The sequence below is a fragment of the Sitophilus oryzae genome, unplaced genomic scaffold, assembly GCF_002938485.1.
Source record: "Sitophilus oryzae breed Bouriz unplaced genomic scaffold, Soryzae_2.0 scaffold_1440_pilon_pilon, whole genome shotgun sequence".
NCBI lineage: Eukaryota > Metazoa > Arthropoda > Insecta > Coleoptera > Curculionidae > Sitophilus > Sitophilus oryzae.
Window position 1 is genome coordinate 3,614,721 of NW_022146105.1, and position 16,846 is coordinate 3,631,566.

The 16,846-nt window shown below is 31.3% G+C and overlaps 1 protein-coding gene across 2 annotated transcripts in view; it reads left to right on the forward strand.

The window, feature by feature from the left end:
- LOC115876826 (neurotrimin-like) overlaps window positions 1-16,846 on the forward strand; it is a 167,587-nt gene that overhangs the window by 100,117 nt on the left and 50,624 nt on the right. For both annotated transcript variants that reach the window (XM_030892796.1, XM_030892797.1), the window contains exon 3: window positions 15,029-15,236. In XM_030892796.1, the coding sequence (XP_030748656.1) occupies window positions 15,029-15,236 (208 nt within the window). The remainder of the gene's footprint in view (window positions 1-15,028; window positions 15,237-16,846) is intronic.

Sequence of the window (16,846 nt, forward strand, 5' to 3'; positions counted from 1 at the left end):
AGTAAACGTAGTCATAAAATTATGAAAATTTCAGCATTTATACGAAATTTTATGTAGATTCAGAGTATATACATCTTTAAACGCTTAGATATCTTGGTTTTATGAGAAAATATGTTTTTTTTGTATACCTACATACTATATATAGTAAAACTAATATGTTTGGTTTCTAAGGATAGAACGTTACTATTTGAATAAAAGCGAATTTGAAACATAGTACATCCAAAAGGAGATGCATTCAGATTCGATATTCCATCGGTTGATCGAAGTAAAGTCTGGCCTACATTTTACATCACGCCTTTCTCGTCTAGACAATGATAAAAGAAAAAAAAAGCAGATTACTCTGGCTTGTTCAAAACAAAGGGCGAGCAACAAAGAAGTCTGTCTATACGAGTTAAAACTACTCGAAAAAGTGGAGAACGTATAAGGTTTAACTAATATTTTTGATCAGTTTTTAGTTGTTAATATCGAAAATTTATTTAAATGACTTTTGCCGTTCTCTGTCAGACTAAATGAATGTATACATATTCATACGATAACTACGTGCAACAGGTTTGACTCATTAATCCAAACAGTTTTTATGACACAATGATGTACCAGCATCAAAGTAATTCTTTTTATGGTGGGCGCGCATTGTACTAATTACGCAGGGGGCTTGTTTTGCAAAACGTTTGTAATTCGGACGTTAATAAAATATCGAATAATTTTAAATCTTATTTGAAAAGTATAAAATAAATTTTGATGAGACAGTAATATATATTTTTGGTTATTATTTAAGATATATTTTACGTTTTCTTCAAAAATTAAACTTTAAATAATGATCTAATTTTGTGAGAAAAATTATATTTTCAAACTCCTTTCTTTTACCTGTATCTAATACCGTATTCTCAATGCGAAAATAATCTATTATTTTCATGTTCTACGCCTTCTATTTAGTAGAAAACAGTAGTTTTATCAAAATCGTCAATTTTCATGACTATATGGAAAAAAATAAAAAAATTACCATTTTTGAAGAAAATATTTGGTTTTGCCAATAATTTGATGTTGGAAAAAACTTTCATGTTATGGAAAAAAGTCGAAAAATGCCCATTTTCGGATATTATTTACTCATTTTAAAAGGTCTCAGAAAAATAGTAATCATAGTCATAAAATTACGAAAATTTCAACATTTGTAGGAAATTTTATATAGATTCAGAATATAACCTAACCTTTAAAAGCTTAGATATCTTGGTTCTGCGAAAAAAAAAATGTGAACCCTTGTTTTTGGGTTATTTTTGATGTTGGTTAAAACGTCTACATCCATTAGTGTTCTCGTAGGGCTACAATGGCCTATATTTTCTTATTGTACATCTTTTCTCTTATTGTACAAAAATTCTCCTAAGACTACAATGGCCTATATTTTCATATGCTACACACTTTTAGTAAGTTACAGAACTTTTGAAAAAATAATAAATATTGTCGAAAGATTTTGGAAATTCCTCGTAAAATGCTTCTAATTTTTTTTATATACATTTAGAATACATAAAAATAAGTTTTGCGAAAAAAACGATTGTTTTTGATGTTGATATTTTATGTTGTAATTAAATGTGAATGTTTCTGTAATTCAAAGCCCTGTGCAAATTACTGTTGTCAACAGTATTTTTCGTACAATATGGCGGTAATTAGTAATAATTATTAATACAGGAACTTAATCCGTCTTTTCGAGTGGCGGTAGTTGATTATTTCGCAAGCAACTCGCAACTGTAAATAATCGATGCTTGTGGATTTAGGTTGGGTTCCACTTCAACCGAGCTTTATTCTAGTAATTGTAGAGCCATATTCGCAGGGATAAGCCTAAAACGGTGTAAAATGGTTTGCTACGTATGTTTGGGTGTATGCGATTTGCTATTTAAGACCGCTTTCCGGATGCCATTCTCGTTGTTTCATTGATCTGGAAATTCTAAACATTTACTGCCAAAACTGATTTATTAGCGGTATCCCATTAGCTTGAATCAATGATTCATATGTTCCATTGACTCGAAAGCCTGTATTATGCGAGATTAATCTTTTTTTATACACTCACCGGCACGGAAAATCGGGCACCTCAAAATTTTGATGTATTTTAAAGTTTTATGTACAGTGTTCTAGTGGACCGATTTTGATGATCTTTTAAGTAATTTGTAACTAAACTATTTGACTTTTTAGTATCTCTTTCTAAATTAAAAATGAAAGTTCCCGTCTGTCAATTTTACGAGGAACACAAAATGTTGTTATTTTGGTGAAAGTCTGGAACACCCTGGGGAATGTGTTAAAAAAGCAAGGAATTCGAAAATTTTTTTTTCATCGATGTGCATCTTTTCTCGATAGTTCATTTTTTGGTTCGTCTGTATAGCTTTATTTATTTTGGAGATATTTGCTTTTGAAGAAGACACTAACATTTTTTCGTAATTTTTACATTTAAACGATGCCTTTGTTTTTGGTCCTAGTCAACAGACCTAGTAAGTGTGGTCCCCAAGCAGCCTAGGATTTGCTTCCTTTAATCTTCTTAGGTGCAATTCATTATTGACAAGCTGGCAAATGACGGTTTCTTAGCGATAAACTTCCAATAAGTATATTTCACAGGGTGTTCCAAACGTTCACCAAAATAATAACATTTTGTGTTCCCTCGTATAATGACAGATGGAAACTTTCAATTTTAATCTACAAAGATATACTAAAAAATCAAATAACTTAGCTACAAATTGTTTAAAAAGTCATCAAAATCGGCCCACTAGAACACAATATACCGGGTGTTGCATCGTCGAGCGGGACATAGGAAATCCCACGTAAATTTTAATGGGGTCAATTATTGGCTTTCCTAGTTATTTTAGAGAATAATTCTATTTAGGTTTATTGAAGAGCACTAAAACCCACGTTCAAAAGAATAACTTTAGATATTTTTGATTAGCCCGTTTACGAGTTATCGCCGATTTCTTTTTAAATATTTCTCCTTTCTTATGGCCCTGTATTTACTTATGAGCACCAGTCAAGGTAAAAGATAACTGTCAAATGAAATTGTCATTTCAGTAAGTTATCTATTTAGTGCTTTACTATTATTATTAAAAACTCACACCTATATCGAAAATATTAGCCATGAATTACACTACCGAAGAAAAAGTATTAATGATTAAATGGTATTATCAAGGAAATAGTTATCAAAAGGTGTCGGACATGTTTGCTGCTCTGTATCCGAATAGACCGATACCTGGAAAATCTACAATCGCAAGGAATATCCAGAGATTTGAGACCAAAGGTACCCTAATATATAACTGCAGATGTGAAGCAAGGCAGGAACAAAGAGAAGATGCAAGAAATAATACCGACTTGGAAGTTTTATTGTGCGTGGAAGAGAACGTTGGAAAGATCAGCACAAGGAAACTTGAGGATGAAATAGGAATAGATCACACTACAGCGTTTCGAATTTTGAAATGACATAAATACTATTCCTTCAAATATGAAAAGCACCAAGAGCTACGAGATGGGGACGAAATACGGCAGCAGGCGTTTTGTTTTGATATGATGGAAAGAGCAAACACGGATAGGGAATTTTTAAAAAACATATGTTTCACTGACGAATGCACGTTTACCTTAAATAATGAACCCAATGTTCAAAATTATCGATATTGGAACAAAGAAAATCAACACAGGTTTGTCGAAACAAGGACGCAATATCCACAGAAAGTAAATGTTTGGGCAGGGATATTCGGACACAATATTATCGGGCCATTATTTCTTACGCGAAATTTAAATGCAGAATATTATTTGGAACTACTCGAAAATCACATTTTACCTGCTTTACGTGATGTCGCTAGGGAAAATCAGGAAGTTTGGTACCAAATGGATGGCTGCCCGGCACATAGTACCCTGGCTGTTCGGGAATATTTAGACAATAGTTTTAACGGAAACGTTATTGGCCTAAATCATACAGTAAATTGGCCAGCAAGGTCTCCTGATATTTCGCCAAACGATTTCTTTCTCTGGGGCCATTTAAAAAACAGGATATACAAGGATAAAAAATACCCAAATCTAGACGAGTTAAAAATGCTATTTCTGCCGAATGCAATAGGATTTCAGTTTACCAACTAGCGAATGTAAGAAGAGAATTTTATGATCGCATGGGTTATTGTCTAGCAGTCGATGGAGGAATATTTGAACATCTTCTTAAATCCTAAAGTTCTAACAATTTAATAGTACCTAAATTAATAAGTTATTGAATATTGTAATAACACTATAATTAACCTTGTAATTGATTACTTTATTTTACTTTAAGAGTTTTCAATAATAATAATAATGCACTAAATAGTTAAATTTCTGAAATTACAACTTCATTTGACAGTTATCTTTTACCTTGACTGGTGCTCATAAGTAAATACAGGGCCATAAGAAAAGAGAAATATTTAAAAGAAATCGGCGATAACTTGTAAACGGGCTAATCAAGTATATCTAAAGTTATTCTTTTGAACGTGGGTTTTAGTGCTCTTCAATAAACCTAAATAGAATTTATTCTCTAAAATAATTAGAAAAGCCAATAATTGACCTCATTAAAATTTACATGGGATTTCCTATGTCCCGTCCGACCATGCAACACCCGGTATAAAACTTTAATACATTAAAATTTTAAAGTGCCCGTTTTTCGTGCCGGTGAGTGTATTTCTTTATTCAAAATAATTATAAAACTTAATATTAGGGTGTATTTTAAAGTGTGAAGTAGTTATAGGATTTGTGTCGTGCTCTTCATGTTTTGTTTCTAAGAAACGCAACCGGCAAATTATATTACAATAAAAAAAAAGATAATGCGTTTTAAAATGGCGGCGCCGTTTCTTGTTCGCTGCTGGCCGGAGATTTTAAAGAAGAAGAGCCAAGGCGTATGCCCGTCTCTCACTGTACAACAATGGAAGCCCAGAGAGAGAGCAAACGTAATGATGCACCGGGTGTCTGTAATGTGGTTTCCCAATTGCGGACGCGCCCCCTAAACCCTATTTCCTTGGTCGCTAACTCAAAATTTTAATTAATTATTATTCCACGTGCGTTATTGTATATAAATTATGGCAGACGCCATGCCACTATTTCCTATTTCGCCTTGCTTGCCGCACTTGGAACCGATAGTTCCTTCACTATTTACCATAGAGTTGTTTAAAGTAGATCATTGGAAACTCACACTTCAATAATACCGTACATGCATGATGCAGTCAATAAAGTTTTGCTTGTTTTAAAATTCTAATAGCTATGTAATTGTAATTCTAATATACACCAGTTGCCTAACTAGAAAAAACAATAAGCAATAAAGTAGGTTTCAAAATGATTTTAGCAAAACTAAATTAAAGTACAACGACCTGGTGACACAAAAGACATTCTCATAAATAGCACAACACTGGATATAATATACAGGTTGTTAATTTGTTTATTACTCGCGGCAAGGGCTTTATGGTTGAAATATGGCAACCTCGGCCCGCTCGTCGAGAGATGACGCGATGGGACGAGTCGGCAGGTTAGCTTAGTACTCATTTGGAATGTAGGCAGTGTTGCCATTCTGTTCCCCAATAAGTAACCGTCCGGTTAACAATCTGTATACCGGGTGGTGCATCGTTGGAAACATAGCAAGTCACATGCAAATTAATTTTACAGCTAAGTCGTAAATAGGTTTTTTAAAGCTCTGTTTATGCTGAATACACATGCGAAATTTGAATAATTTTGGACAAACCGATTTTCAGTAATTTAAGAAAAACTGCATTTATTTTTAAATTAAAACTGAAGAGGTAATAATGCAAAACCAGTCTAATGTCAACATACCTTAAGTTGTCAAACTCATTATCAAATGTAATTTGTTGATCTGTCTACACGGCTACGTTATAGTACCTACCCTTAGGGCTCGAATAGCGATGGGAACTATCGAATGAATTAGACTATCGAATGGTTAATGAATGAATGATTTCAACTATCGAATGGTTTTATTCGAATAAAATCATTCATTCATTTGTATACTAAAGCATATGTGACAATCTCGCCGTGCGACTAAATGGTTATCGTTGAGGCAGGACTATCGAATGCTTTTGATAATCGAAATTTAGTATTCGTTTGATTTTTGTATGCGTCAGTGCATTATTAGTTCTTCCAAATTTTTATAACTTCGCCGTATAAATACTGTGCTATTTTTGCGTTTATTAAAATAGTTAAAATACTAAAATAGTAGTTATTTTTTAATTTTATTTATTGACGATTGTGTGCATGTGCAGGTGGTCAAAATTTTTCCGAAAATTTGTGTGGTTTTCCGTAGTCCGATCTTTCAATTATTTAATTTTATATGGTATATGGTCTATTTTTTAATGGGAAATTTTGAGAAGTAGCAATTTTTAAGAGAGATGAGATGACTTACAATTAATTTTACAAATACATATTTGTATTTTAGATGTTTTAATAATATGAATTAGTTGAACTTAATAATCATATTTAAGTAATGTGGTTAAGTAAATGGTTATCGAACTCAAACTATGGGGTGAGAAAATTAAAATGAAAGTTTTACACGTGCCAATTTAAAAAAAAAAGTTAACGATGATTGTATTTTGTTTATCTAATTCTCTTACATGTAGTTTTTTGCGAAGAAATATTTCATTTATTTTTTAAAGTAAATGCCAGTGAAAGTAAATATAATTTTAAATAGTAATATAAAGCACCTAATATAAATAATTTTGATTTCTAATTGTTTATTTATATTTTCCTTCCATTACACTGCATGCTTAGAAAATAAATGTTTATATTTCATGATTTTAAAATTTGTTGTTAATATAACAAATTAGTTCTGTAATTATTATTATTTAATAAACCAACGTTGCCACACACAAACAATTTAGAGACTATATTATTTTTAAATAGGATCTAATATAAATAATTTTGACATCTAATTTGTTGTTTATATTTTGCTACTACTTAAATAAAATATTTATATTAAATGATTTTAAATTTTGTTGTTAATAGGTATAACAAATTATTACTATTATTATTATTTATTAAACCAGTCTTTGCTTAAAAACATTAAAAATCATTTTCCTACATCCAAAATAACAAGTATTATTGCAGTGTAACAACAGAATATTAATAAAAAAAATGCAGAATATATAGACATACTATCCCTAACTAAGTAAAGCCAAACAATAATATTCTTTGCTAATATAAACTAATACCAAAATATGGCAACAGCGCCCTTCATAATGTATTTTCTGTGTAAATACTAGCACCTCAATAAAAAAAATAATGTGTCTTTATCTATATCTGACTCCGCAAAAAATCAAAGATGCCGGCTTCTTTCATAGCATTGCCACCGACCGCTGTAGGGTTTCTCGGGAAGAAACCTACGTCGCCGGGCGACAACTAAAATTCAGTTAATATTTTATTATAATCGATCCTGACGAATAAATGAATTTCATAAATGAATGAATTTTATAAATGAATGGTTTTTGCTGCCGAATTACTAGAATACAATATTTCAAGGCAGATGACGGATCTATTCGATAATTTTTATTCGAATAGTTTTCAACGAATGTTTTCTTACTAACTATCGAATTATTCGAATAAATTGCAACTATCGAATGTTTCGATAGTATTCATTCGATAGTTCCCACCACTAGGCTCGAACACACTAACGACCAGGTCGCACCGGCCAGGCTGCAGCTACCTCTAAAACCATTAAATCGAATGATATAGCGCACACTAACGTCCTGGCCGTCCGTTGGTCGTTGCGACCAGAAGACTGCATGGGAATATTATTATTTTCTGCCGCTTGTTGCCGGTTTTCTTCCAAATTAATAATTTTTCAGATGAAATCCCTCAAATTCAAGGCACAATATTTTATTTTCTGTAAGATATAGTGTTTTGGTGTAGTTTTTGCACACGTGCAGAAAATCCAAAGAAATAGTATACAGACTGGATCAAAGATAAACTTAAATCTAATCCCTTTTTTTTATCAAGGGTCGATTCTAGTAAAAACTCAAAACATTTTTATATGACATACCTATTCTATTTATGGTTGGTATGATACCTGTTATTATACCTTTGAGTTTCGATGTTAAAAAATAAAAAAAAATAATATTTAAAGTTTTTCTACAACCACTTGTTTTTTTTATTAAATTAGTTTTTTTAGTTGTATTGTAGTCATGTACAAGGAGGACAACTGTATTTTAATATTATATTTAATTTAACGTTTTTCAAACAGGGTTCATTAGACTATATTTCTACTAGGTACATTATTTTGAAAAAAAAAATTAAGAAAGTAACTTAAACATTCATAAAAATAGAAGTAATTGCTGTTGTAGATTCTTCGTTATATTGTAAACATTGAAATAACTGGAAGCTAAACTTTCTACCTGCTTATATTTAGAGCCAGTGTCTGACGATCTTTTTTTACGATGGCCCTAATATGTTTACTTCTAAAGTCGATAAGGGCGCCATATCAGTAGAAAAATGAAACAGAATATCTCCCTTTTTGTCGGTCGCGCATACACAATGCTTTTTGTTTGTTGTGAATAGCAACTTCCCTTTTTAGTTAACTCGGATATTTTAACATTTCTGAAACAATATTTTCTAATTGGTAAAACGTAAAAAATCGTTAGATTTGACAACTCTGTTGAAATTGGTCGTTCATCTGGCCGCAGCTAAAAACGCAATACATCCTGCCAGCCGACGGCCAGGTCGTTGCGACCTGGTCGTCAGTGAGTTCGAGCCCTTAGTGTCTCCGATATGTATTTATGTATTTTAAACCTGGTTCGAATGAGGCAAAAGCCTAACCTTAAAGCCTTTTACTAAGTGAGGCTTGATCATAGTTGGAAAAAGTTGAATTAGCTGAAAATAATGAGTTACAAGTATTTTCTATATTCCAGACAACAACTTCTATCTGAAAGATCTTGAGAAACTATCTTTTATAAAATTACGGGAATTTTTGCTTCAAAATTTAATATCGCTCCTTATTTAACTGTAGGAACTGTGTCGAATAAGAAACGGGAAATTATCTTTTTTATTTAAATGTAATTTGCTGATTACGTTTCTTAAATGTAAAACATGAAATACCAGCGCTAAAATGAATATTCATAGCTAGCTTTGTGCTTCCGCAAGTCTTTATTTTTCTTTAGATCAGCAGTATTAAATTCATTTATTTAATTCGCCATTGTTGCCTATTTAGTCCCTTAATTAAATTATCAATATATAATAATATGGCACTAAAAACATTCGAAACTAATAATTTTCAGGTCCCAATAATAACACGTAGGGTGATACTCTGAACTAAATTATTTATTAAATGACCTTGTTTATATATTGACATTTTTTTATATTCATTAATACTATAAAGTTTTTTTAACTACGTGGAAGAGTTATTTAGTACTGCAATGCTTTTCTATAAATCGAGTAGAGGCAGTGTTGGTTGAGAACCGTCAAATGCAAAACCTCAAAATAAGTTTTCTTCATTGGGACCACGTTGAATCCACAAAACGTTTTGCAAATTGACATTTGCGAATTGACCCCCTGTAAATTCCTTTATACGTGTTTCCCGTGTGACGATTTTTTACTTTGTGTCGTTATTATTATTATTTTTTTAATTTAAAAAGAAAGTTTACAGTAAATTATTAAAGTAGATTTTAAATAAATCGATCCTAAATAATAAAAGGCGTTATACATACTTTTAAGTCATTTTACACAACTTTTAAGTGTGTGTAAACTAATAAGTAGTGATTAAGATTATCGGTTCAGATTATTCTCTTGTAGTCTCTAGCTGCATATAATGGATTGTTTGTGTTAAGGGATAGAACGTCTAATTATATAATTGTATGTGGGATGATAATCATTTTAAATTCGACACTAAACGCTTAAATGATTAAGCTCCTTATTTATATTTATTATTCTAACTATTCCTAAACTACTGAAAATTATTTATTGGCAAAAAGGGAAACGTAGTGACAAAAGATTTGAATAAAAATTAATTGAAGACGACATCGCTTTTATAAGGATGCCAGTTGTGCTCCGAAAATTTTTATAACACGTCTACAGTTGATAATGCATGCAACTTTAAATCATAGTTGACGAACTTTTTCCATTACACTGAACAAACAGACAATAAAGACCATTTTAGAATACCTTGCTTCTTCTATTGTTGGAATTTTATTATTTTTTAAATTTTCTTCGAGCTTTGCAAATTTATTAGGTTCTTCTCGACGTATAATTTATTTTTGAATTCCATACCATCTAAACACTAAACAAAAAGTTGTTTAATATACAGGGTGAGTCTTAAATAAGAGCAAATATTTTCAGGACTGGTAGATCTCCATGAAAGAAACATATTTTCTCTTTACGGTTTTCAAATATGTTCAAAATAACGGAGTTATCTTACCACTGATTATGTTTTTTTAATTAAAAACTAAAAAAAATCCAAAAATTCCGAATTTCGAAATATACTACCCGTAAAAATGTTTGCATTTATTTAAGACTCGCCCTGTATAGGTATAAACTTTCTTATGCACTTATAATATTTCTTTCCAGAAAATAAAACTATTGATATTCCCATGTAAAACAAGAAAATGGTTCATATTTTTGTATTCACGCTGTATGTCTTCATGCCTCATACAGAACAAGCACGTGACTAAAAATATAATGATTGCTCTATGATCCGAAAAAAAACGAAAGAAATAAAACAGTTATTCAAATAGAATATTTTAGCGTTAAAGTTTTATACAGTAGGTCCCCGGATTGTCTTTACAAGAGGAAAAACTTTTTTATTACTGACATTTTGAGAAAAATGCATTCTTCATAAACATTTTTGCTTGTTATAGAATGGTTCATCTCGTTTATACTTTTCCAAATTTTCACACCGTTTTAGAGACTATTAAAAAAAACATGAAAATATAGTTGAATTTTTTCCTAAAAGTCAAAACTCGTTTCTATGGTAATATAATTTCGTTTTCATTCTTTGATAGATTATTATTGATAGAATTTTAGTTAATGTCATATTTTTTGCTGTTTTAAAATGTTAAAGAAGCACGAAATTTATTTAGTTCAACGTTACGGAAAGGGTGATAATAGTTATCAAAAAATGAACCTTCTGACATCAGCAAATGTATAATATGACGTTAATCAAAATTAATAAAAGTTATCTATCAATGTATGAAGTCGAAATGATATTACCATAGAAACGCTTTTTGATTTTTAGGAATTAATAGAAAAAAATCAATCATAGTTTCATGGTTTTCTTATTTTTTTCTGAAACGGTATGGAAATTTAAAAAAGTATAAACGGGATTAACAATTTTAGAACAAGCAGAAATGTTTATGAAAAATTCACTTTTCCCAAAATGTCAATATTAAAAACGTTTTTCCTCTGGCAAAGACAAACCGGGGACATACTGTATATGTAGACAAAAATAAGTAAATATTAACCTGGTAAAACATATAAAAGCACTGCTTAATGAAGACCAAAGTAGTGTAGTTATTTAATTTAAATACCAAATGAAGAAATAAAGACGATAAAGGCCATAGATGGATTTTCAGTAAAAATAAAATTTCAGCATTTTAGAAACTGGAACAGGATCGGTGTAATATCGCTTGTTAAATCCAATGAGGGTTATCCGGGCCCCATAAAATAGACAATAATTTCGAAAATAAAAAGACGGTCTCCTTTATAAAAGCCGAACAATGTATTAAAATTTTCCTTTTGATGAAATGAAACCTATTATATTTGACATCGAGGCTAACATATTACGCTAAATATTTTTAATTTATTATATACGCAAATTAATTAGTAAATTGAAATAGATAACAAAAGTATATACACAGAGAAAACACTATCGTATCATTAGGCTAAAGATACACTACTTTCCCCATTCCTCGACTATAACAGTGTTTGAATCAATGTATCATGTTATTGCTACGGAATATACAATATCACTGTTTCAACTATAGAACTTCATTGGTTTCCAATACAAGGCACCTAGGTACTCAACAACCCTTAAAAATATCACAGTTTCGACTACTACAATTGCTAGTTAATTTTTTTTGTTTTTTCCGTGTGTTTTTCCTACTCGTATTGGACCCCTGGTTGGTGCAATTCGAAAATCAGCTGCTTACTGCGTAAAATAGCGAGAGAAAAAAGAAACTGATTTAATAAATACTACAAATAATTAACTAAATACCCATATGTATATGTATACCTGTGTATATTTAAATTAGTTTACCTTTAGACAGATTTTTCGAGCTATCCAATATAGTAAGTATATCTTCTCGTGTACTGTCTTTAGTAGGTACCCCACGATTATAATAAAGCGTCCATTGATTCATTCTTAAAAATTCCTTTTAGACAACGGGATAACTCTCTATCAAACGGTATCCAAAAATATTTAGACGTATCTTTATCTACTTGAAAAGTCGAATTTTCAGAAATCATTAACCTATACCTACGTTTTCTAATTAATTTATCAACTAGTGAAGGAGAATATCCATTACACTCAGCTACATTCCTAAAGTAATCTCTTTCTATTTCATATCTTTCGTTGGAAAGTGGGAAACTAAGTAATCTATGAACTAAGAAATTTAAACTGCGTTCGCTGCAAACCTGCGTTATATTTTACATGGCAGCAATAAAAACACTAAATTCTCACAATACACCAAAACACTTTTATTTTAAACAAGTCTCAAATTACAGGCAATTAGATGCATAAGTGAAAGCATCAGAATTAATAAATGTAAATATAGTATGAACAGAGTCAACGGTCCACCTTCCAAGTTTTATGTTCAACACTCTATGATGTGATTCATTAGGAATATATCTGCGTGGTGGTCATATTTTGCCATAGATATCAAATTCCAAGCGTATTTCTAATAACTAATACATTTAGAAATGGTAATCTGTCGTTGTACTCAATTTCATGCGTAAATTTAATGGAAGGAAAACGATTATTTAACAAAAGTGTTTTGGTGTATTGTGGTGATTTAGTGTTTTTATTTTGCTGTGGAACACCAAAGGTTCCAACCCTCAACTGTAATCTTTTACATGGCAGTTAAATAATTGATTCATTGCAAGATAATGTGCACTATGTTTGTATGAATGGGTTTGCTCTCAATAATAAGACAATTGTTGCAAATACCTCATTGTTTTTTCTGTGTATCTTCTTTGTTGCCGGATTTCCGACTGTAAGGATACCTAAGATTAAAGCTATTAAACAAAAACCGAAGGTTCTAAATCGCTGCAAGGAAATACTGCAACAAATTGAAAAACTATTGAACCAATTTCGGTGAAGTTGAATTAAACATTATATGCGGCAGCCGAACAACTTTCTTGAATAAATATAAACCAAAATGGACAATATTAAAATGCGAATCTTTTTCAATTCCGAAAGTTCGGCGGTAAGTTAAGTGTTCCGATTTTTCTCTATTCCCTACAATTCCAAAACTTTCAGAACAAGTAAGTTATTGATAAGAAATCCCGAGCAAAATAGTAAAAGAAAGTAATAGATTGTTACTCCACGTTAAAATGTAAAAATACCAGGCCAAAACAAAATATTTTCAATGTAATTTTTCTTAGATATCCGATTTTAATTCATTTAATATCCAACAATGTTACTCCCAGTATTTTATTTCTGTACTTAATAACTCCCTTGCAGTTAAAAAGAAATTTATGACACTACATATTTTTCCAAGAAAATTTATAACATCTAATAAACCTTGCAATGCCTTAATTTGACCAATAAATAATTGAAATTGTTAAGAGTAGTCATGAAAGGCAGAAATAAAATTACTAGTTCTCCTACTAAGTTTACAATGCATATATTTCAGTGAGGTTATATTTAAATTATTTTAATCAATTTTCTTAAGCTCAAAAACGGCCAAAAAACGTTATTTATAGAATCGAATTAAAATTATCTGGCGGTCAGAAGCAAATACACTTTTGGAATATTCCCAGCGGCATTCCCTATCGCATGTTTATTTGTTTCGTATGCTCAAGTTTATTATTTTTGAAAACTTATGCATATTTCATTTTATGTTTTCCCAACAGAAACTTTTCCAATAAAATTAGTTCATAAAGCACAAGTTGAATGGGACTGATGGAAAAAAGTCGTCTTTATACCGGGTGTTTAAAAAAATATGTGCCATCTCTCGTTGGGAGAATCCCCACGTAATAAGATTTATTTTTTATATCAACATAGGTCCCATTTTGCTTTGTTTCATAGTTATAGAGGATTGAAGCCTTTTTAATTTTTTTTTTTCGAATTATTATAATTTTTAAAAATGCTTTTAGCGATTGAAATGAAATTTTGAGAGGTAACAGTTTTAAGAGTTTTTTTAAAAGTTACTATGAGTGCTACATATTTTAATGCTAAAAAAGTGTTGACATATTTACCAATGACGTGCATATTGAGCTATCACTAGAATGTTTTTTCTAAAAAAAAACATATACGCCACTGACCTTTTTTCCCTTCTTAGCAAAAATGTGTAGACTGTTTAATGCCGATTAAAACTGGCTTTTGATATTTTTCGATTTCGATCTCCTTGATGAGATAAACGCAATTTTAGTTATATGCGCGAAAGGGCATATGATTTTTGAAACACACTGTAATGTGGTTTCATAGAAAATAATAATTAATATCTAGAGCTTTTAAATACACCCTTACGAATGACACTACTGTAATTAAAATCTAGAGAAATAAAATTATTATCAATCAAATAATTACATACTTCTAAAAAAATAAGTTCAAAATGTAAACTTTGAGCATCCAGTATGCGAACGCGGCAATTTCTATTTGTCGAAATGTAGAACAATAAGGGGTCAGAAAGTAGAAGCCATTTGCACACTGTTCCATTTTTATTGTATGCCTTTCTGGCTGTTCCGGATAAGTTCAGATAAATTCAACGTCCATTTGGAATTTTATTTATTGTATAGTGATAATATGCTATTCTTTTTGGGTTACCAAAAAATGCATTTTGCCAAATACAAATATTGTTTTATTTTATTAATAAATAATTCTTTTTACTTTATATTTTAGATTGCCTGGATGCATTTCGAGCAATCAGCCATATTGACAGTTCACAACCACGTCATCACTAGGAATCCAAGAATTAGCGTGTCACACGACAAGCACCGAACGTGGTTCTTACATATCAGTAATGTGCAAGAAGAAGATAAAGGACGTTACATGTGTCAAATTAATACTGCCACAGCGAAAACTCAATTCGGATACCTTCATGTTGTCGGTGAGTTTGAAAAACCAACCACAAACCTACTCTAACAGCATTTTCAGATGGAGCGGAGCGTCCGTGACGGACCGTCCGCGAGTTTATATGAACAATTTCACATGGGTCGCGTATGCTCCGTCCGGATGAGCTATATTGAAAAAACATCCGCGCGGACGGTCCGCTCCATCTGAAAGCGCTGTAACACATAATACAGAGTGTCCCAACATTCCGTGGACATAGAACTAGTAGGTACGTATTTTTGGAATCAAAATAAGTTTATTGGACACAATTTACCTCTACAAAAGTGCTTCGTTTGTCCGCTAGAGGGCATCAAACTTTAAATAAAAAACACATCTTTTCAGATATTGTAAGAACCGTTATTCCTATTTGAATGATATTTTGGGTGTCTATGTTTTGCTAAGTGCCCTAACATTTGACTTTTACAAAATTTAAGAAAAAGTACGAGAAGGGTGAAAACTACCCCCACCCCTACATAAATTTTAGTATAAATATTTTCCATCTACACCGACGGCCGATTTTCTTTTCGTAAAATGGCCTCTCTAGTATTTACTACATTTTTTGTCTCATGTAAAAAATTGCCACCGTGTATACTTTTAAATTGTGATTCCAAAAATACGTAGTAGTTCTATGTCCACGGAATATTGGGACACCCTGTATAATTATTTAAAAAATTATATGCCACTACATATGTAAATCGAAATTTATTCCTAAAACATCGAGGATGACTTTCATTAGGGCGCTGGTTTTTTTATATAGCCAATTTTTCAAAAAAAAATGTAAATGAGCGACATGATTTTTGATCTCCCTAGATGTCCAATCATTTGGCTTCTTACATTCTCGGTCCCCAAACAAACCAGTTCAAAGGAAATTACAGTTTTAATAGATGTAAATTTATACATGGCATTTATGAAAAATGTGTACCTACCCTGTTCGCTATCAGGATGACTAGATATCTTTTGTCGATCACGTACCTCTGCAGATTTATGGCTTTCAGAAAATATTATTTTTTTATAAACATGACTGCATGTTTATATTTTTATACAAATCTATCTCAAACAAAATTTAAAAACAATCTTACTGTGATTTTAAACCGAGATTGCTAGTTTTTTAGAGCTAATTTCAATGATATTATTTTAAAAGTATGAAACAGACTAAACAGGTCGATACAAAAGCAGTCAATTTTCAAGGTAAATATACCCTTTAAATGAAAATCTACACAGTGAAATTTACTCTTGATCCAGTAAAAACAGGTAAAATTGACGAAAACTGTTCGTGTATTAGAGGTTTGCACCCTTAAAGTGCGTAATATTTAAATAGGTCCCGAAATGACGTCTTACGGGCTAAAGAAAGGGCTGTGTGTTCTATCGTCAGATCTAGACCCAGTGCTTAGCCCTTTAATTAATTCATCCGCTGTCTTGCTAAAACCAACAGGCGCTGTTGCATTTATCAAATTTTGTTTTTATTTATCCCACCCATTTTCGCCCTAATAATTTAGGTGCTTGTTCAATATTCAGCCAAGCTTTTAACTATTGGGGTTGCGGATATATCATCCTAAACCCCCGAAAATGAAAAATAAACTTCGCATATTGTGGATTATAGATTAGCAA